Here is a 22,427-nt window from a genome sequence, read left to right as displayed (position 1 = left end):
TTTATGTAGAATCGACACTTATTTACCTTATTTACAAAATTCTTTTAAATCAAGAAAAGGAAGATCAATTTTAATTGACGGATTCGACGCCCGTCAAATTTTCAGCATCGTTGCCATGGACCTTTAATAGTTTATTTTTATTTTTATGATCAGGTCTAAAACTGTAGAATCTAGTTTGATCCAGAAAGCATTTTCGTTTAAATATATGGTGTTATAAAATAAATCAATGTATCTTTGAGAAAAATAAAACTGCAAAATACTAAAAAGACTTAAATTTCTTTAAAATAACTCATAAAAGAAAGGATTGCTAGATGATAATATAAGGGAGTTGATGATATTTAATTTCATGTTTTTGAAAATATTTTATTTTATAATTAATATTATTAGATTTTACTTTATAGAGTGATAACACTTACATAAATTTATACAAGAGAGAGCTCCAATTCTTATATATGCTAAATATATTGAAAACTTTAGTGATAATTTTTTTAAATTGCATGAGAAATTCATTTCAATAATTGATTGGTCCAAAATACAATAGTCAATTATAGAGTATAGTTCATGTTGGATAGTTAGAATATTTTGATATTATGCTTTTATATGGAATTGGTGGACTTTCACACATTTTCATATTTATAGATGGTTATTATATTAATTTCCATAATAAAATAATTTAATTGCAACACAATCTTGAAAATATATTTGAAATATCTATTTAAATAATCTAAATTTTAAAAATTAAAAAAAAACATTGTGGAGGCAATTATAATTATAACCTTCCATATTATTAATAATTAATAATATAATTTTATTTTACATCATAAAAGTAATTAGAATAAAAAGGGAGAATGCTTTAATAGAATATTAAATTGTGAGGTGTTTAGCAGTGATTAACGTATTATTTATTGAGAGAGAAGAGAATGGAAAAGGGAAAAAGGAAAAGGATTCTGAGGTTTTGCTTGTTATTTGTTTTTTTTTTGTGTGTAATTGAGTTAGTTTCTCCTGTCTTAATTTTAACATGTTGATTGCTTTTTATTATTATTATTATTATCGTCCAGTTTTAGAGTTTACACTCCTTTTAGTTCTTGCTCGCTGAGAGTGAGTATGATGATTTTTTTTTATTGTATTTATCATTGTCTTGGCTTTATTTGTGTTTTAGGTCTTCGTCGATATTCTTTGAGTCAATTCTTAATGGATCTAGCTTTGAAAGTGCTCTAATCTAACTTCTCGAAAGGAAATCTGATTACGTGATGTCGGCAACTCGAGACCGGACCATTAGGTCTAATGACTGCTATTCCAACAGGCAGTTTTTAGGCTATGATTTTTGTTGCATCTCTTTCTTGCGTGGCTGCTGTTGATTGTTCAATATCATTCTTTTTTTTTGCATCAAGGACCACCATAACGGATGCGTCAGAAGGACGTCAAGTGATTGATATTATACCTTCAGGACCAGAACTTCTTGTTTCAAAAGGCGAATCCATTAAACTTGATCAACCATTAACGAGTAATCCTAATGTGGGTGAATTTGGTCAGGAGGATGTAGAAATAGTACTTCAAGACCCATTACGCGTCCAAGACCTTTTGTTCTTCTTGGCATCCGTTATTTTGGCACAAATCTTTTTGGTTCTTAAAAAAAAACAGTTTGAGATAGAAGTTTTGTATAAATATATCGTCATGCTATTAAATATTTTGATTTAAATTCTTTTCTTTCTAAGAGGTGGAATAGAATAACCCGGTTGAAGCGTAATGATCATCTTCATTTTTTTGCTATTATATTTTTGTTTATACTTTTTTATGATTTCCACCGCGATTGACTCGTTATTGTCAATTTGAACTATAATATGTTCTACTCTCAATCATTATCAGTTTGGACTATAATATGTTCTACTCTTGGCGACTGCAGTGATAAGTTGGTACAGCTGTGGTGTGGTGGTTGTTTAATTGGATAGCTTGATTTGCTTGTATTTTAGTTGTGGTCTATACTTTAAGCTAGATGATTTTCTTTGGTTCTAAGTATCATCATTTTTTTTATTTATTTTTTTAGATTTATACTTTGAGTGATTTGTTTAATTTAAACCTTTGATTTCTTTTATATATCCCTTACTCTTATATTTGCCTATAGACCTTAGCAATCCACTAATATTGCATGGTCAAAAAAAAAAAAAAATTGATGGGCATTCAAAGAATGGCCGTGTTAAAAATTGCCCTATAGTTGGCATGTATGGACAAATTGGCGGACCAAAATGGCTTATAAGCATAATGAACTGCCTCTATAAACCACCAAAACCTACCCTGGCGATGTGTAAAACTACCCAAAATTATAGAAACAGTGTCAATGGGAACATAGTCTCCCTCCACTCATGATCTTTATAAATGTTCAACAAATTTGTTCAAATAATATTTAGCAGAATTATTTATTAACATATTATCAATTACAACACTTAAGAAATTAGTATATAATATTGGAATTCATTGACTTAAAAATATTAATTAAATGAATTTAATAAATTATAAATTCTGAAATAAAAAAATTGATGAAATCATGAAATTATTTTTTATATTTTTTTATCATATATATATATATTATTTAAAAGTCTAAACTAAGTAATAGATGGAGTAAAAAATTAATCTTAAATTTCAAATATATCTTGTCCCTCACTTATCCTTAATTTACAGATGTGGACGACAAAGGAGATGCATAAAACGCAAAGCACACAGTTCAAACAGATCCTTAATCCTACAAGCTTAAAAGCCAAAAATAGAAGACTTAAGTTTTCGATATATGAATTTCATATATTTAGATTATAAATTCATATTACAGATGTAGATAAGAATCCTGCAAAACTACATGCATTGAATGGTGTGATCAGAACTCCAATTATTCATCAAATCCCTGTTTGGCCTTATGACGGCGGAAACGACATTTCCCTCCATACAGACGACACTAGTACACGACCAAACATCAAAAGCCCACGTACTCCCCTTTCATGCTACAGACAATCTTGGATTCTTATTACCATATATTGCTATTTTTTTTTCTTGTTTTTTTATCCAAGTGTTCCATCTCCTAATATTTATCTCAAATTTCATTAATAAATTATATAATATATATCATCCCAAATATCAGTATCACTTTCATATATCACTAAATTTACTTTAAGAATTATACGTTCTAAAAAAAAATACCAACTAATTAAGTGAGCTTTCACCCATTTAGGAATTCATTATCTTTTATTAATTTATCTCTATTCACTTCAATAATTAAGATCCCAAATCATTATTATCATATATGTATAGAGCTCTTGGAATAGTAAATTATTTAATTTAAAGTAGATTAGAAAGAAAAAAAAAAAAGAAAGAGGAATGAAGAGAGAAGAAAAGATATATTCTATCACACTACAAATATAACAAATAACTTCACATAAAGAAAAGAAATCATACATAAAATAAAAATTTTAAAAGAAAAACAAAGGAAAATTACATGAAAATTAAGGATAGAAAAATATAATAAAGAATAACAAATCATTGTTTTCGTTTTTGGGTTTTATATATATATAAGAAACCATTAATTAATTTTCACAAAGATATATATATATTACTTGATGATGGATTGATCTCCCTCCTCGTGGGTGATCAAGGCTTTGGTGGTTCAGCAGAAGCTTTTTCTTCCTCTACTTTGGCAGCAGGCTCAGCTGCAGCTGGTGGCGGAACTGCTTCAGCTTCCTCCGTCTCCGTCGTCTTGTCAGCCTCGACTACTGCTTCCTCTTTCTTCTCTTCCTCCACTACTATTTCCTTCTCTTTGCTGCTCGTTTCCTCTCCTTCGACGGCTGGTGGTGGCTCCACCGCCCTCTCTTCTACCACAACAAAGGTTGACACCTTTTCAAGTATAAAGAAAACTGGACCTGAGACATAGCTTGTTCCGTACTTTGTAGCTGCTTCTGTCACTGCCTTTGATCCTGGAAACTCTGTACATACATACATATATATAAGTTTAAATAAATTTATATATAGCACAACAAAAATTCAAATCTTGACATCTAAATTATAAAATACTTGCCTATTTTAGCAAGCTCTTCAAGGAACTTTTGAACTAAAGCAGAGTGCTTCTTCAAGCCAGCTTCTTTAGGATCCTTAACTAAGGTCTGGTAATTCAAGTTCAAATCAAAAGGAAATTAATGATTTACAAGGAAAATAAGTAATATTTTTCAGTTATCTGTGTCTATATAAATATATATAATAATTGCTGATACCTTAACTTCAGCTGATGTAGCTTCATAGATTTCTAGCACTTTAGGTTGAAGTTCAGTCTTCTTCTCTTCAAACTCCTTGTTGATTTCTTCCTAATCATCAAACCAAGAAGTTAATAAAACTGTTCTAAAGTTATAAGCATGTGAAGAAGAAGAAGAAGAAGAAGAAGAAGAAGACCTTGGAGCCATCGAAGGACTTGCAAGCTTCAGCAGCAGCAGCTTTCTTGGCGCTATCTTTCTCAAAAACCTTTTTGATCTTTGGAAGAACCTTGGATTTCCAATACCCCATGATATCTTTTTCTTTAAAACTCGATCTAAATAGAATCCCAAACAAAATCTAACAGAAAGAAAGAAAAATAAAGTATGAAGAAGATGAAAATCAAGAATCTTTCAATAGCTAGCTCTTTCAAGCTTCTTCCTCTTCTCTCTGTGAGTGTAGGCCTTGCTTGTTTAGTTCCTAATTAATGCAACTGCAACTGCTTCAGCCAACTGTCCCATGATAAACCTTCAGAACTTGGCATCATATAGACATACCTTCCTCAAAATAGCCCCTTGTTTTATAAGTTAATTACGAAAATACCAGGTGTTCATGATTCATGATAAGGGTAGTTTGGTGAATAAGTGGGGCATTGCAGGGGTAAATTAGGGAAAATAGATGAGGGTGAGGGAGGTGACAGCTGGCAATCAACTCAATGAAAGGTGGCAAATATCAAAAGTGGGTCCCTTTTCCACTGTGTTTACAAATTTTGATGTTGATCTGTAACAGCATAATATTTCTTTGGCTTTGTCTGAATTTAATAAAAAAAAAAAAAAAAGAAGGAACACTTCTCACGTGGCTTCGCTGGTGCTTCAATCACGCCGTCAGTGACAGGCTCTGTCCCAGGCGAACATATATATCCATTTTAAAGAGATTATGAAAAAGATAAATTACTTTAGCATTCCGATAAAATTTATATGTATCTCTCATTATTTTTAAAATTTAACAATTTAATTTTATATTTTAATTTAACAAATCAAAATTCCGCTTATATAATTATCTGTTAATTATTTTTTATATTACTAAAATACTCACAAATTTATAATATTTATATTATATTAAAATAAATACTCACATCACTTAATTTCTGAAAATAAATAATTTAATTTTTATATTTTAATTTTATCTTACTTTTATAAATGAAACTTTAATTTAACATAATCAAAATATAGTCATTAAAATATTGAACAACTAATTAAATTAAAAGGATTAGCAACTAAAATAATAAGTAATATTTGTATTTTTAATTTTTATTAATTTTAATAATTGAATGGATATATATAGATAATTATTAAACTTTATTTGATAAAAACTTATATTAATTTATATTTATATTTTAAATTTTAAATTTTTTAAATAATAAAATTAAACTTTTTAAATTTGTCATGTTTATAGACAGGATTAAATTAAATTTTAAAAAATTAATAATAAATTATAATATAATAATTGAAGTTTTGTTTGGGTGATAAAATAATTTTTAAAATAAATATTTTTTCAACAATATTTTTTTTGCCAATTCTACTATTTATTCTTACTCTCACTTATATATATAATTAATGAAAATTTAAAATATAAAAAAAATATTTTATGTACTAAAGCATATGATATTTTATTTTATTTAATATTATTGACATGAAGAAAAAAAAATTCATATATGAGTATTAAATATAAACATTTATTGTAATATTTTAATATATAATACTTATCTATAATATTGTATATAATAGGAATTAATTGGTAATAAAAAATACTGATTACTATATATGAAAAATATAAAATATATTTATTTTTAATATAAAATTTAAATAAATAGACTATATATTTTATTATTAAAAAATTTTAAGATTATATCATAATTTATCATTAAAATTTTCATATTCAATTTAATTTTATTAATTATAATAAATTAAAAATATTTGATTTATTATTTAAAATTTTAGATAAAAATTAAATTAATATAAATATTTAAATTTTTTTATTCAATAAATTTTTTTAAAATGATAAAGTTTAGAGTTTTTTTTTTAATTTTTCGGATAAGTTCAATTGATTTAATTAAATTTATTGCTAAAAGTGAAAGCAATATAAAGGCTTATAATATAACTGAAAAAACTAAAATTTTATTTAAAATATATAAAATATTTATTTTTTTATCATTTGAAATATTTAAAAACAAAGCAAATTAAGTATTTAATAAGTAACGATTTTAATTATTATTTTATATAAAAATTAAATAACGATTAAAATATAATTTATTAATTATAGAGTAAAAGAAAAAGTAAAATAAAAAGCTAAAAAGTACTTTAATATATATATATATATATATATATATATATAAGCTAATGATTAGATCATTTTTTTGACGTGGACAAGATTATTCATGACATGTTAATTCTTGATTGATTGATTTGTGCTATACAATTAAATATAATAATAATAATAAGAAGAACCATTTCAAAATAATAATAATAATAATAATAATAATAATCATAATAAGAAGAAGAATAAACATAAATGATATGGTTAGAGGAAAGCATAAATCGGTTTAAATTGAAAAATCGAATTGAATTGATTGATTTTGATTTAATAATTTAGTTAATTGAAATATTCAGTTCGGTTCGGTTAGTATTTTTCAATTTATTCGATTTTCAATTCGATTCGATTTAAACGTCATCGATTTTATACATATTTTTATTATGTAAAATATTAATTTTATATATATTTTTAAATTTTACATAGATTTTTATAAATTATTTAAATATTATCATTATGTATTCAGACAATATTTATTGGTAAATTTATGTGAAATATTTATTAAATTATTCTACTGAAATTAAAAGTAGAAAATTAAAAAAATTACAGATTTCGATTTGAATCGAATCGAATCGATTTTTATCGGTTCGATTATATTTTTATAATCGATTTTTTCAGTTTTTAATATTTTTACAATTCGATTTTTTATTTTTTTCAATTCAGTTCGATTCAAAACCGAACCGACCGATTACACAGCGGTAGATATGGGTAGGCTTGAATGCACATGGGATAACAAGAAATGGGAGACCATAAACATATAGATTAGTTAATGTGGGGTTTATGCCTTGATTAAGCATTAATTAGAATATATTTACATTAATTAAAACCTCATCTTAATTATTTATTTATTTGAAGCTAAAGATAATCATAGACGTACATACCCTACCATGTATATCTGTCAAACAGCCTTTATTTGGTGGCATTTTTGTTTTTATCTCCTTATATTTTCATGAACATTTTGTTATTGTAGCATTCTTTTTTGCTGTATTTCAACATTTTTACTATTTTGGATTAGTACTTAAATATATAAATTAAATTTTAATATATTAAACTCTTTATAAATATATAAAAATTAAACATAAATTAACAATATTATTTATAATTTATAAAACAAGTCAAAAATATTTTGATTTATTATTAATTATATTCAAATTTTTACTAATTTAATTCTAAATTTCTGTAAAATGATAAAATTACTATTTATGGTATATCTTTGTTATTTTCCCGACAGGTCTTATACTATAAATTTTAAATCTGCTAAAAATTCTTTTTATGTAATTTTTAAATTTTTATAATTATACTTTATACTATAATAATTGCCAATTGTACCACGCCTATGCTGCATCAGCGCAATGTAATACTATATAATTGATAAAAAGGAAACATACTTTTAGAATTTTTATAATTCTATTTTATATTATAAAAATTGCCAATAAACATAAAAAAATTATATATAAGAGATTTTCTTTTTTAAAAAAAATTCAGCATAGTTCAGAATCTTTTATTTATATAAGAAAATTAAAATTAAATTTAAGTATATTTTATATCTTTTGTTATTTATTTTACATATAAAATAATAGCCGAGTTAAAATTGGTGTTTGGTTAACGAGAGAATAAAATGAGAAGAAAATTTTTCAATGTTGATAGAAGGAAAATGATTATTTATATATATTTTTACTGCATTTAAATATTATCATTTTTTAATAGTATTTTATATGTTTTTATAGATTTTTAGATAATTGTTTTTGTCTATTCGATATAAACTAACATATTTTAATTATTAAAGTTTTAAAACTAAATTTATATATTAAAATTGGACTTAAAATGGCTATCGAGCTTTTTTTAAAGCTTACACGCCATAGAAATTTTGTTGGCCACTCAACAACAATAATTGTGTAAAGTAATATGCGTATAAAAATATAAAAAAAGTAAAAAAAATAAAAAAATTAAATACAAATACAAAATACAAAATTTATATGGAAAATCTTTAGGTGTAAAGAAAAAAACTACGAACCAAACTCTGAATCAAAATCTATTATAAAAAAAAGTCAGTATAATCACTTTTTTGTTATTTACAAACAAGAAATCTCTGATTTAAGAAATATCCAAATTATTTTTCCACCCATAATATAATAGAAAAATAATCTGTCAGATATGTTTGAATACTAATACTAGCTAAGCTCAATAATAACAACAAAGATTGCACCTTAAATCTTCCTTGTAATTTTTGTGTAAAGCTTCTAAGAAAAAAAAATTTTCATTTCAAAATTTATGCACAATCTTTCTGAATGAATCAATTTATGTCTCATTAAATCAATTCATTCTTCTTTTCTTCTTCTCCTCTCTTATATAGATCTTATCCTTGGAGCAAAGAAGTAAAAAATCAATAACTTATAGAGAAAAATTCTACCTACGTTCACAAGTTCCAAAGACACATTAATGCATTTTGCAAGTTTCAAGATATGCTTAGACACTTATTTATTTTCACTAGTTTCAATGGCATACTTGCACATCTACCCATATTCACTAGTTTCAATGGCACGTTTATACATGCACCTATTCACATTCTCTTCTTCTTTTATTAATGAGTTGGATCCTACTTTATAATCAACAATCTCTCCCTCCAGCTCATGGGAAAAATATTCTATATTTTAACAAGTGAAGACAAGTCTTGCTACCTTGGAGCAGAACTGATGTTTTTCTCGAGTCACTACCTTAGTGAATATGTCAATAATATTATTATTAGTGTGAATCTTTTTCAATTCAATTTCTTTTTTGTTCATCATATTATGAAGCTAGTGGTACCTTATATCAATATGTTTGGTACGGCAATGATATGTGGCATTCTTGCTTAAATTCATAGTATTTTAACCGTCACAGTTAATCACATACTCATCTTGTTTCAAACCCAATTCTTGGAGAAATCTTTTTAACCATAATAACTCTTTTGTAGCTTCAGTAGCTGCAATTTATTCTGCTTCAATTGTAGATAACGCAACACACTTCTGCAATTTAGATTACCACAATATAGCTCCCCCTACAAAAGTAACCACATATTCAGAAGTAGATTTTCTACCATCAAGATCATCTGCCATGTTAGTATTTGTAAATCCCTCAAAAACTAGTTTTGAACTGTCAAAACACAAACACATTATTGAGCTACCTCTCAAATATTTGAAGATCCACTTTACAATTTTTCAATGCTTTTTTCCTGGATTAGAAAGAAATCTGCTGACTAAACCAACTACATGTGCAATATTTGGTCAAGTATAAACCATGACATACATTAAACTCCCAACTGCAGAGTAAGGAATAACTGCTATCTGCTTCTTCTCTTCTTGAGTAGAAGGACAACTCTTCTTACTAAGCTTAAAGGGATTAGCTAGAGGAATGCTAACTGGCTTAGCATTCTTCATATTAAATTTGTTTAGGACCCTTTTAACATACTTTTTCTATGATAACCACAATTTCTTTGCTTTTCTATCACAAACAATTTGCATGCCCAAAATTTTTCGAGCTTGGCCTAGATTCTTCATGTCCAAAAAACTAAGTAATTCTTTTTTCAATCCACTAATCACTTTAGCATATTGCCCTACTATCAACATATCATCTACATAAAATAAAAGGACAATAAAGTTACCATCAAGAAATGATTTAAAATACACACAGTGATTTATATCTGTCTTAGTGTATCCATGACTTACTATGAAAGAATGAAACTTCTTGTACCATTGCATAGGAGCTTGTTTCAATCCATATAAGCTCTTATTCAATTTGCAAACCATGTGCTTCTTTCCTTTCACTTCAAATCCTTCTAACTGAACCATGTAGATTTCCTCCTCTAAATTGCTATGAAGAAAAGCACTTTTCACATCTAACTATTCAATTTCAAGATCTAAACTTGCAGTTAATTTAAGAATCACTCTAATAGAGTGCATCTTTACAACAGAAGAGAAACTTTCATCAAAATCAACTCCTTCTTATTAAAACCCTTCACAACTAAACGAGCTTTATGCTTAACAAGCTTATCACCATCTTTCTTCAATTTAAACACCCATTTATTCTTTAGTGGCTTCTTGCCTTTTGAAAGTTCAACCAACTCATATGTGTTATACTTCTTCAAGGAATTCATCTCCTTTTACATTGATTTCATCCAATAAACTATTTCCTTATGAGTTTGAACTTCTTGAAAGCTTTTTTGCTCTCCTTCTTCTGCAAGAGTAACATATTCAGAACTGTGATATCTAGTAAATGGATGATGCCCTCTAGAAGATCTTCTAAGCTGAGACCCTTCAACTTATGGTGAATGTGGCTACTCCCCCTATTCAACATTCTCTACATGTTCATCATCAACATTAATTGGTGTTGGCTCATTATTTATCACAGGTTCTTTATTCAATCCTCCTCATATGGCATGATTAGTTGAGGGAGATACTGTTGAAGGAGTAATGATAATATTTGCACTTGACTTCTTAATTACTTCAGAATCTGGAAGGATTTCATGCTCATGAAATACAACATCTCTTGATATGACAATCTTCTTCTTAACAGGATCCCATAGCCTATACCCGAACTCAGCATCTCCATTACCTAGAAAAATGCATTCAATAGATTTATCATCAAGCTTTTGTCTCTGCTCCTTTGGCACATGTACAAAGGCTTTGCATCCAAAGACTTTAAAATGAGAATAACAGACCTCTTTTCCAGTCTACACTCTTTCAGGAATGTCATAATCTAGCGGAGCTAATGGAAATCGATTCAATAGATAATAGGCTGTGAGTAAAGCTTCTTTCCAAAATGGCTTAGGTAGATTTGCCATCTTCAGCATGCATCTAAACTTCACAATGATGATTTTGTTTATTCTTTTAACCACACCATTGTGTTGCAAGGTGCCAAGAACTGTCTTCTCATGTCTAATGTCATGCTCAGAGCAATAGGCTCGAACTTCTTTGACGTGTATTCACCTCCATTATCACTACAGAGAACTTCAAAGAGATACCTTTTTCTCTTTCAACCATGGCATGGAACTTCTTGAAGTAATGAAAAACCTAGTCTTTTATTTTTAAAACAAATACCCACAACTTTCATGAAGTATTATCAATAAAAGTCACAAAAAATTTACTGTCTCCAATGCTTTCAGTCTCAATGGGACCATATACATCAGAATATACTAAATCAAGTACTCTTTCTTTTTTTTAGAAGTACTACTAAAAGAAACTCTATATTATTTTTCTAATAAACAAATATCACAAGGGTTTAAATTTATATCTTTAGCAGAGGGAATGAGAGACTTTTCTGCCAAAATCTTCAATCCTTTCTCACCAATATGAGCCAGTCTTCTATGCCATATGTTTGGTAAAGTATCATCTTTAATTGTATTTAATTCAATATCAAGTAGCTTCAGTTGAGCCTTCAATAGTCTATTAAAAGACTTGCCTCTGGCCACCACCATAGAATCCTTGATCAACTTCCATTTTTTTTTATTACCAATGTAGCTATGGTAACCATCTAAATCCAAAGAATGAGTAGACATCAAATTTAATTGCAAATTTGGTACATATCACACATCTTTCACTGTCAATGTGCAATCCAAATCAGTTTGGATACGCACATCACCAACTCCTACTATATCAGTATAACTGATATTGCTCATCTTTAATCGGCCATTTTTTCTTGGTCTGTATTTAGAAAAAATATTCCTTATAGGTGTAGCAAGATAACATGCTCCTGAGTCGATAATTCATTCAATGTAAGGGTCTACAATAATATTACATTGATCATCTTCAAAGAAAAGCCCTATCAGTTCTGCATCTTCATTGCATACTGTGGCAGCTGTATTTTCATCATCTGACTTCTTTTGATTCTTCTCATTCTTCTGAATATTTTCATCATTATGTTCCCTTTTGAAAACCTTACAATTTCTCTTGATATGACCCTCTTTACTACAGTGATAGCAACTAAATTTTTCTTTCGTCTGTACTTGCCTCTAGGTTTAATACGCCCCTTAGGACCTCTACTCTTACTTCGACCCCTGTTCTCTGTAACTAGAGCTCATGAAGTATCTACACCCATGTCTTTGTATCTGATCTCTGCATGCTATCTTTGACCATTTGCAAGTTAATACACTGTTAGGAGTAGAGTTACTAAGTGACACTACCAAAGTCTTGCAACTATCTGACAAAGAACTCAAGAGAAGTAAAGCTTGGAGTTCATCATCATCAAGTTCTATCTTCATGGTAATTAGCTGATTCACAAAATCTTAAAATCCACTCAAATGATCTGCAACAGAGCGCCCTTCTCTGAACTTTAAGTTCACTAGCCTTCTGATTATAGAGGCTTTATTTTGAGCATTCTTCATCTCATACATGTCTTTCACTTTCTTCCATAAAACCTGTGCATTAACTTCATTGCTGATGTGAGGGTAAATACTGAATTCAACCCATTATTTGATATTTCCCACAGTCTTTCTGTGCAGTTTCTCCCAATCATCATAAGATTTTCTATCAGGCCTGTCAGCATCCAATTTAATAGGATCGAATAAATCTTTACAAAAGAGATAATCCTCCATCATCGACTTCCAAATTGAATAATTTGTAGCCGACAATTTGATTATGGAACCCGTTGAGTGATCCATCTTAATTTACACAGCTATACCAACACCCCAACAATCAACTAAGCTCTGATACTACTTTTTGGGGGCCACTCAACAAGAATAACTATGTAAATTAATATGCATGTAAAAACACAAAAGAAAATGCAAGGAAATAGAAGATCAAATACAAATAGAGAACATAAGATTTACTTGGAAAATCCTCTAATGTAGAGGAAAAAACTACGAGCCAAACTCCGAATCAAAATCCACTATTAAGAAAATCTAGTACAATCACTCTTTTGTTGCTTACAAACAAGAGATCTCCAATACAAGGAATACCCAAACTATTTTCCTACCCACAACACAGTAGAAGAATAGTTTTTCAGATATTCTCAAATACTAATACTAGTTAAACTCAATAGTAATAAGAAAAATCATACCTTAAACCTTCCTTGTAACCTTTGTGCAAAAACTCTAGAGAAAAAAAAACTTCTTTCAAAAGCTATGCACACTTTGATTGAATCAATTCATTCTTCTTTTCTTCTCCTTCTCTCTTATATAGATCTTATCTTTGGAGCAAAAAAGTAAAAAAATCAAGGATTTATGGAGAAAAAATCTACCTAGTTTCACAAGTTTCAAGGTATGCTTACACTTTTCTATTTTCACTCATTTCAATGGTATTACTTGCACATTCACTCATATTCACTAGTTTCGACAGCATACTTGTACATGTACCTCTTTACATTCTCTTCTTCTTTTATTAATGAATTGGATACCACTTTATAATCAACAAATTTAATATAGTTAGGATTCTGAACTTGAATAACTATTTTAAAAAGTTTAAGAATTTATGTGACAATTTTAAAAAATTAAAGGCTTAAGTGGACTATTTTACTTTACCAAAACTTAAATAACATTTTGCTTATTTCTCACTAGTTCTAAAAAGCCATTTGCCCGCTTAAAAAATAAGCTGAAGAGGATTTTTTTTCCCATTGTTCTCTCTCAAGCCGCCAATAGCTCTAGAACTTTTGCCGATTGTGATTCCACCGGAATGTCAGATTCCGGCAATGAGGGTATGGAAGAGGATGATCTTTTGCAACATAATGGCCGTAGGAAGCGTAAAGATGGTGAAGGAGGTTTCTCTTTAGAAGAACAAGACGGTAGAAAGTTTGAGTCTGTTGGACAACCGTCTCCAATGGGTCCTTCGTTTAGGGATATGCTAGTCAATGGGAGTCCTAATAACGAGACTGTGATTGCTGACACAGTTGAAGTGAATGATGAGGAGTCGTATGAGCTTTCTGATGGGGAAGAGGATGAGGAGGATGAAAAGTGCCCTAATATTAAACTTACTAAAATTGAGAAATCTCGTTATTGTAAACCATGGAAGAACTCCTTGATTATCAAGCTGATTGGAAGATCAATAGGGTATGCCTATTTATCGCGAAGGGTGAAGGAACTCTGGAAACCTAAATCCCCTATTGACTTAATTGCTCTGGACAACGATTTTTTCCTTGCTCGATTTAATAGTAGGGAAGATTTTGATTTTGCACTGGAGGGTGGACCATGGATTATAGCTGATCATTATTTGTCAGTTCGCCAATGGTGCCCGGATTTTGATCCATTTAATGTTTCCTTGGAACGCTTGGCAGTTTGGGTTCGATTTCCATGCCTTCCAATTGAATATTTTAATGAGGATTTTCTTATGCGATTGGGGAGGAAGATAGGAGATCCTATCAGAGTGGATAATAACACTAGCCAAGTGACAAGAGGGCATTTTGCGAGATTATGTGTTGAAGTTGATGTTACGAAGCCTCTTTTGTCGAAATTCAAGCTGAACCGGAGAGTTCGACGTATTGAATATGAGGGGTTGCATATGGTTTGTTTTTCATGTGGAATTTTTGGGCATATGAAGGATAATTGTCCTTCGTTGCGGAAAGAGTTGCAGCCAGAGAATGTAGAGAATGTGCCTAATTCGGTTCATAGTAACCCTGCTCCTAAGGTGGCTCAGTTACCCGAGAATCAGGTGGTTAATCCAGCTGTTTTAGATGATTTTGGTGATTGGATGCTGGTTAAGAAAGATAGAAGACGTAATCAACGTCCTCAGGAAAAACCTGTATTTAAATTTGGGTCAGGTGATCATGGTCCGAGGGAGTCAAACAAGGGTAAATCAACGATGAAGGCCAATAATAACCCCTTTAGTTCTCTAGTTATTCTCCAGGATTCTGAGACTCATATAGAACATAATGCGACTCCACCAGTGGTACAAGATTTTCGTCCTGTCTTGGGCAAGAAAAAGCTACGGGATTCTAAAGGGAAGGGTCAAGTGGTTTCTACTGTGACAAGAGAGGAGACTCCCAATATTGCTTTAGATTCCTATGTGAGATCTAATGGGCCTGCTGTGCAAAGTTCAGTTCTAAAAATTAGAGGGGTTTCGAGTGGATCAGGGGGATCTTCTAGAAAAGCTGCTGCACAAGATGACCATGTAGTTGTTCAAGGGAATAATAGAACGAATCAGTCAAAGACTTGGGTTGTTTCTAACTCGAAATTGGTGGGACTTGCAAATTTAGAAACAGAATTGGATAGGAATCAACATGATAATTTTAATGATCCGTCATTTCCTCATCCAACCCGTCCCAATATCCCAGCAGCTAATGGAGATGGTAATCAGGATATGAATCTTGACGATGATGCGATGATAATTGTTGCTCAGACTTCCTTGAATGAATTTCAGAATAGTGGTTTAATTGGTAAGATGCCTTCTAATGAGGGGTCTTACTAGATTTTTCGTTCTATTATAGGTTCAGTCATCCTCGTGGCTTTCTTTTCTCTCTTATTTTTAATGATTATTGGAGTTTGGAATTGTCAGGGTGCTGCTTCTTCTAATTTTCTGAGAGCTTTTAAGGAATACAATCATATCTATAAGCCTCAGATTTTTTGTTTGGTTGAGCCTCGAATTTCTGGCCATTCAGCTGATAATGTTTGTAAACAGCTAGGTTATGATAATTGGGTTCGTGTCGAGACTTTTGGTTTCAGTGGAGGCATCTGGATTTTATGGTCAGAAATATTTTTTAAGTTAACGCTTGTGTCGACAGATCCACAATTTATTACATGCAATGTGTTACTTGATAATGGGGACTCGTGGTTAGTGAGTTTTGTGTATGCCAGCCCTGACATTAGTTTACGAAGACGTTTGTGGCATTCGGTTCTGGGTTTCAATGGAAGTGAGAAAAGTTGGTTACTGTTGGGAGATTTTAATTCTTTTACAAGCGAGAATGAACAAACCGGCTATGTTAATGTTCACAGTATTGGGGCTAGTGATTTTCGGCAATGGATTTTTGATAACTCACTTATTGATTTGGGTTTTGAAGGTACCCCTTTTACTTGGAGTAAGGGTGGTATTAATTCTTCTTATAAAGCTGCTCGATTAGACCGTTGCTTGTGTACTGAGATTTGGCGCATGACATTTTCTAGAGCTATAGTTATTCATGCTCCAAAGTTGCATTCTGATCATTGTCCTATTTTTATGAATTGCTTTGGAGTTACAAATTCTTCTGTTCGTCGTTTTCATTTTCAAGTGGCTTGGACAGCTCACAAAGATTTTGTTGATGTTGTTTCCCGTGGTTGGAAGCAAAATACTTCTTTATTTGATAATTTGAAATCAACCAAAGACTCATTAAGCCAATGGAACCGATCTGAGTTTGGGAATATTTTTCATAATAAGCAGAGGTTGATCCGTCGAATTGATGGTGTTCAAAAAAGCTTAGCTATCCGGCGAACGAGAGGTTTAGTGAAGCTGGAATTTAATCTGAGACGACAGCTTGAAGATGTTTTGAAGCAGGAAGAATTATACTGGTTTCAACAATCTAGGGAGGAATGGATTGTTTCTGGTGAGAGAAATACAAGGTTTTATCATCTTTCTACCGTGATTAAACGCAAGAAGCAGCAAATTCTCAAGCTGAGAAATGGGAACAATGTGTGGATTGAAGATTCTAGTCAACTTAAAGAGCTTGCTAGCGGTTACTATCAGGAGCTGTATTCGAAAGATTTGGCGGTTGACTGCAGCCATTTTGTTAGACCTGATGGGCCTGCTCTTTCTTCTTCTCAACGGTTGCTTCTGGATCGTCCTTTTTCTCATGATGAAGTATATGATGCTTTGCGCCTTATGTCTCCTTACAAGGCTCCAGGACCCGATGGTCTACAAGCAGTTTTCTTTCAGAAATCTTGGTCTGCGGTAGGTTCACAGGTTTCAGCGTTTATTATTGAGGTCTTGAGCGGGAGGGAGTTTCCAGAGGAAGTTAATGAAACGGTGCTGACTCTTATTCCTAAAATTGCTTGTCCAGAATTTATTTCTCAGTTCAGACCAATTAGCTTATGTAACGTGATCTATAAGCTTGTTACAAAAGTTTTGATTAACAGATTGAAAGATGTTTTGAGCTCTCTCATTGGATTGGAACAAAGTAGCTTCGTTCCTGGCCGACAAATTATTGATAACATTGTGGTGTTTCAAGAAGTTTTGCACACTATGAGAACGTCTAAGCGGTCAGGGGGTTTTATGGCGATTAAAATTGATCTTGAAAAGGCTTATGATAGACTAGATTGGGATTTTATTCAGTGGGTGTTGGGTTCTTACCACTTTTCCGATGTTTGGATTTCTAATATTATGAATTGTGTTAGAACATCTTCTATGTCAGTGTTATGGAATGGTGAGAAGTTAGAATCTTTTAAACCGACTCGTGGTGTGCGACAAGGCGATCCAATGTCTTCATATCTTTTTGTTATGTGTATTGAACAACTTTCGAGAATGTTTAAACAGCTTGTTCGTCAAGGCAGATGGAAGCCGATTCCTATCTCGAGTAATGGTCCGATGATTTCTCATCTTATGTTCGCGGATGATATGGTTTTGTTCGCAGAAGCTTCTGTGGAACAGTTGGATTTGATTTTATCATGTTTGGATGACTTTGCTAAGGCTTCCGGGCAGAAAGTGAATTTAGCTAAGTCTTCTCTTTATTTGTCGCCTTTTGTTGATAGTGATTTGGCGTCACTTTTGTCTTCAAGGTCAGGTATTCCTTTGACTGCTGATTTGGGAAAATACTTGGGTGTGCCATCTATTCATGGGAGGATTTCAGTCTCAACATATAGTAGTATTTTGGATAAAATGAGAGGCAGACTTGATGGCTGGAAGGCGAGAGCTCTATCAAAAGCTGGACGAATAACGTTAGTTCAATCAGTTCTTAATGCTATTCCTGTTTTTGTGATGCAGAGTGCTCTTTTACCGATATCGCTTTGCAATGAAATAGAGAAAATATGCAGGAACTTTATTTGGCATGGGAAGGATATGAAGCCAGCTGTACATCTGATTAATTGGGATACAATGTCCTTGCCGAAGCGGTTAGGTGGTCTTGGCATCAGAAATATGCGACAAATGAATCAGGCTCTATTAGGGAAGTTGTGTTGGCGAGCTTACAAGAATCCGCAAGCTTTGTGGGTTAGGTGCCTTTTCAATAAATATGAGTCGGGTTTTGTTCATTGGGAAGTCGCTAAGCGAGCTAATGGTTCAGTCAATTGGAAATCTTTTTGTTATGGTTTGGAGCTACTTCGAAAAGGGATAGTTGTAGATGTGAATAATGGGATGCACACTAGATTTTGGCTGGATGATTGGCTTCCGGTTGGGCCTCTTTGGAATTTTGCACTTAAACCGTTGATTGAGTTGAATATGCAGGTTTGTGTTCGATATTTCTGGGTTCCTAATGTAGGCTGGAATTGGGACATTTTAAATTCTCTTCTTCCTACTGATGTCCTTTTATATTTCCAATCAATTACTTTAGTTGATGATATGTCGTGTTTGGATGGTTTTGCGTGGAAGCATTCTTCTTCTGGCTTATATACAGTTAAGTCAGGGTTTGATACGTTCTATTCAGAAGTGTCAGGATCTAATATGGATTGGCAAGGGCTGTGGAAGGTTAGGGTGCCACAGCGAATTCAAGTGTTTTTGTGGGAAGTGGCACATGAGAAAATCATGGTTAATGTTCAACGCCGAAAGCGAGAATTTATTGATTATGATTTATGTCCTCTTTGTGGAGTTGCAAGTGAATCTGTTTTGCATGCTCTACGAGATTGCCAACATGTGAAACAAATTTGGAATTCCCTTTTACCTACCAATTTCGTTTCTCCATTTTTTGATATTTTGAATGTGCCTTCATGGCTATCTTCTAATATAGAAAAAGTAGGGTTATTGGCTAATGGAATACCATGGGATGTGCTTTTTAGTTCGGCTGTTTGGTGGTTATGGAAGCGAAGAAACTTGTTGGTTTTTAATGAGAATAATGACCAGGATACTATTGATGCGTCCTTTATTCAGCTTCGAGCAAAAGAATATATTCATGCATGGAGGTTTTCGATGCAGGCTGGGTCTGGACCGAGAGGCCGGTCTTTGAAGTATGTTGGGTGGAAGCCGCCAGAAACAGGCTGGGTGGTAGTGAATTCCGATGGTAGTGCATTGTTGTCAGCAGGAAGGGCAAGTTGTGCAGGTTGTTTTCGAAACAATGAAGGTAGATGGCTTTTGGGCTTTCAACGGTTTTTGGGCAATTGTGGAGCAATGGAAGCTGAGCTATGGGGAATATATTATGCTTTAGTATTAGCATGGGATTCAGGGTGGAAGAAGATTGAAATTCAAACGGATTCTCAACTCGCGTTAGATTTACTTGCAGGTAGAGGTGCAGGAGTTTTTAGAGTTGCTAATTTGGTGAGGAATTGTCGTGATCTTATCAATAGAAGCTGGGAAGTCAAGATGGTAAAAATTTACAGGGAAGCAAATGCGGTAGCGGATCGTTTGACTAGTTTAACCATTGGTGATGATTTTAATTTGAAAATTCATCAATGGCCTCCTGTTACTATTAAATTTTTACTGGATGCTGATAGGTTGGGGCTTTCATGGCCTAGATTAATAAAATAAGGGCTCTATTCCTCTTTTTCTAAAAAAAAAAAAAAAAAAAAAAGCTGAAGAGAAAATTTAAAATGCAACCGTTTGTACATATAAAATAATTTTATTATATAATTAATTATAATAAATTTTATGTAAATTTTATACGTAATCAATAATAATTGATTCGAATTCAAGTCAAGATATTAGACAATTATATATAATTTTTATTTTTTAAAATATTTTTAAATTAAAAAATATCTTTTCTTTATTTTAAACATATTAAAATAAATTGAATTGTCACAGTAAAACATATTATAAAAAATGTTATGCCATGGACCATTTATACTAGAGAGCCTTGCTTTTTCCTCCCATTTTAAGTTTTACTTGTTTCGCCAAAATTTTTTTTTATTATTTTAGATATTTAATAAATTAGTAAAAATTAAATTATTTTTTATACTTTAAAAATTTCATTTACACTTTTTATTTTATTTTTAAATTAAAATTAAATAATAAAAAATTATTTTTTATAAATATTTTTTTAAAAAAAAGTAACCAAAGCCTAAAATTACAAAATCTTCGCTGCTAATTAAAAAAAAAAAAAATTCAAATAAATAGTTAGAAGGGAAAATTTGCTTGGACTGCCCATGTCTACTAACTTTCCTTCTCTACGTTACATCATTGCTTACCCAACATGAACATTTTCACGAGATTTTTGTTTTTAATTTTAGCAATAAAATTATATATATAATATGTATATTATTGAAATAATTTTTATTTTAAAAAAACACATTTTTTTTTATCAATTTGAGAATAATTACTCAAATTGATAAAAAAAAGTTATTGGAAAATATTAATTATAGCAAATACTTGAATTACTTTTATCAGTTATTGCATTTAATAAAAATTAATAATTATTCTTTTCAATTAACAAAATAAAAATATAAAAATATTTTGATGTAGTTATAAAACAAAAGAGTACAATAATGATTATTTATAAATTTTATAAGGTTTAAATTATTTAAATATATAGCCTTGTAATTTGTTAGACTTGATATTTTATATTTTAGCTATTTCATCATTAAATTTTTAATTTTAATTAGCATACAGAGTTTTCTCAACTTAATTAATAACAAAAATTAAATGTAATTATTGAAAAATAAAAATAATATATTTTTTTATAAATTAATATAGAAAAATGCGTTTTCTATCTTTCAAAAATATAAAAAATGCTTGTTATAAAAAAAATAAAAATAGAACAATTAGATAAATAAAAATAAATTAAAAAATATAAAAATTCAAAATAAAAGGTTAGATTGTAATAAAAGTTTAAATTAATTTCAATAATTAATATATGTATTTTCATAAATATATTGGAATAAAATACATTTTTATATCAATAAAGCGTTTATCCGACAGTCATTTTAAAGATAATATTTAATATTTTAAATTAATTAAAATATTACTAATTAATATTGAGAAATTGGATTATAAAAAATTATCTTTTATAAAAATTTTAATTACTATTGAATATATAGGAAAATTTGCTAAAAAATATGGAATTTGCTTACTAAGTTTTTTCCTAATTATTTAAAAGTCATAAAATATATAAATTTATGAAAAATAATAATATTATTATTTATTAATAATTATATAATTTTTAAATTTTAATCTCTGATGTATTTTTTTTTAAATTAAAAATTAAAAATTAAAATAATAAAAAATAAGATCTCTATTTAATAAGATTCCTTTATCCATTACTTCTAATGATATATTGAATATTCAATATAATTAGTTGATGGGTTGAAATCACAAATAATAGTTTGAACCGCAAAAAGTGGTTGAAAACTTGAAATGGTCAAAGCCAGAGCCAATATATAAATCCTCTTTAATTGGAAAGCTTGTTAGCTGGTAAAATTAAGTGCTTATTCTATAATATAAAATGTCAAAAATTTAAAAATTTTAATATTTTTTCAAAGTAGTTAAGTTAATATCTCCTAATAAAAAAATATAGATGTTTACTACTACAATCTTTTAGTTCAAACAATTTGATAATAATTTAAAATTATTATAAAAAAATTAATTTTTTTATTTTATATGATAATATATTTTAATAATGATTTTTCTATATTTAATATATTTAACCATTTTAATTGTGAATTTTATTTGTTGTAAAATGTAATTAGTAACGCTTTATGTACACAGTCAACATAAAGTTAATTTAAAATTAGCCATTGTATTATTTTTGTTAAAACGGGGATCGAGAATCGGAGAAATATAACTTCAAATTTATTTAAATATACTTATTATTAAATTAAATTT

At 30.0% G+C, this 22,427-nt stretch overlaps 1 protein-coding gene across 1 annotated transcript; it reads right to left on the bottom strand.

Moving 5' to 3' along the window:
- Nucleotides 1-3,364: 3,364 nt before the first annotated feature.
- Nucleotides 3,365-4,754, bottom strand: LOC110607966 (plasma membrane-associated cation-binding protein 1). The gene is made up of 4 exons (XM_021747146.2): nt 4,426-4,754; nt 4,251-4,340; nt 4,058-4,142; nt 3,365-3,965 (listed from the first exon to the last, which is right to left on the bottom strand). The coding sequence occupies exons 1-4, from the start codon at nt 4,534-4,536 to the stop codon at nt 3,634-3,636; spliced, it is 618 nt and encodes a 205-aa protein (XP_021602838.1). The 5' UTR covers nt 4,537-4,754; the 3' UTR covers nt 3,365-3,633.
- Between the last annotated feature and the right edge of the window lie 17,673 nt (nt 4,755-22,427).

This window comes from Manihot esculenta, chromosome 16, assembly GCF_001659605.2.
Source record: "Manihot esculenta cultivar AM560-2 chromosome 16, M.esculenta_v8, whole genome shotgun sequence".
NCBI classification, from domain to species: Eukaryota; Viridiplantae; Streptophyta; class Magnoliopsida; order Malpighiales; family Euphorbiaceae; genus Manihot; species Manihot esculenta.
This window is presented reverse-complemented; position numbering and strand designations above follow the sequence as displayed.

Bases quoted from the DNA above. Each gene is read 5' to 3' on its own strand.
- LOC110607966 (XM_021747146.2), bottom strand. From the start codon at position 4,536: ATGGGGTATTGGAAATCCAAGGTTCTTCCAAAGATCAAAAAGGTTTTT. The intron at 4,143-4,250 runs GTATCAGCAATT...TTGAATTACCAG, and splicing joins CTACATCAGCTGAAGTTAAG to ACCTTAGTTAAGGATCCTAA. The intron at 3,966-4,057 runs GCAAGTATTTTA...ATGTATGTACAG, and splicing joins TGAAGAGCTTGCTAAAATAG to AGTTTCCAGGATCAAAGGCA.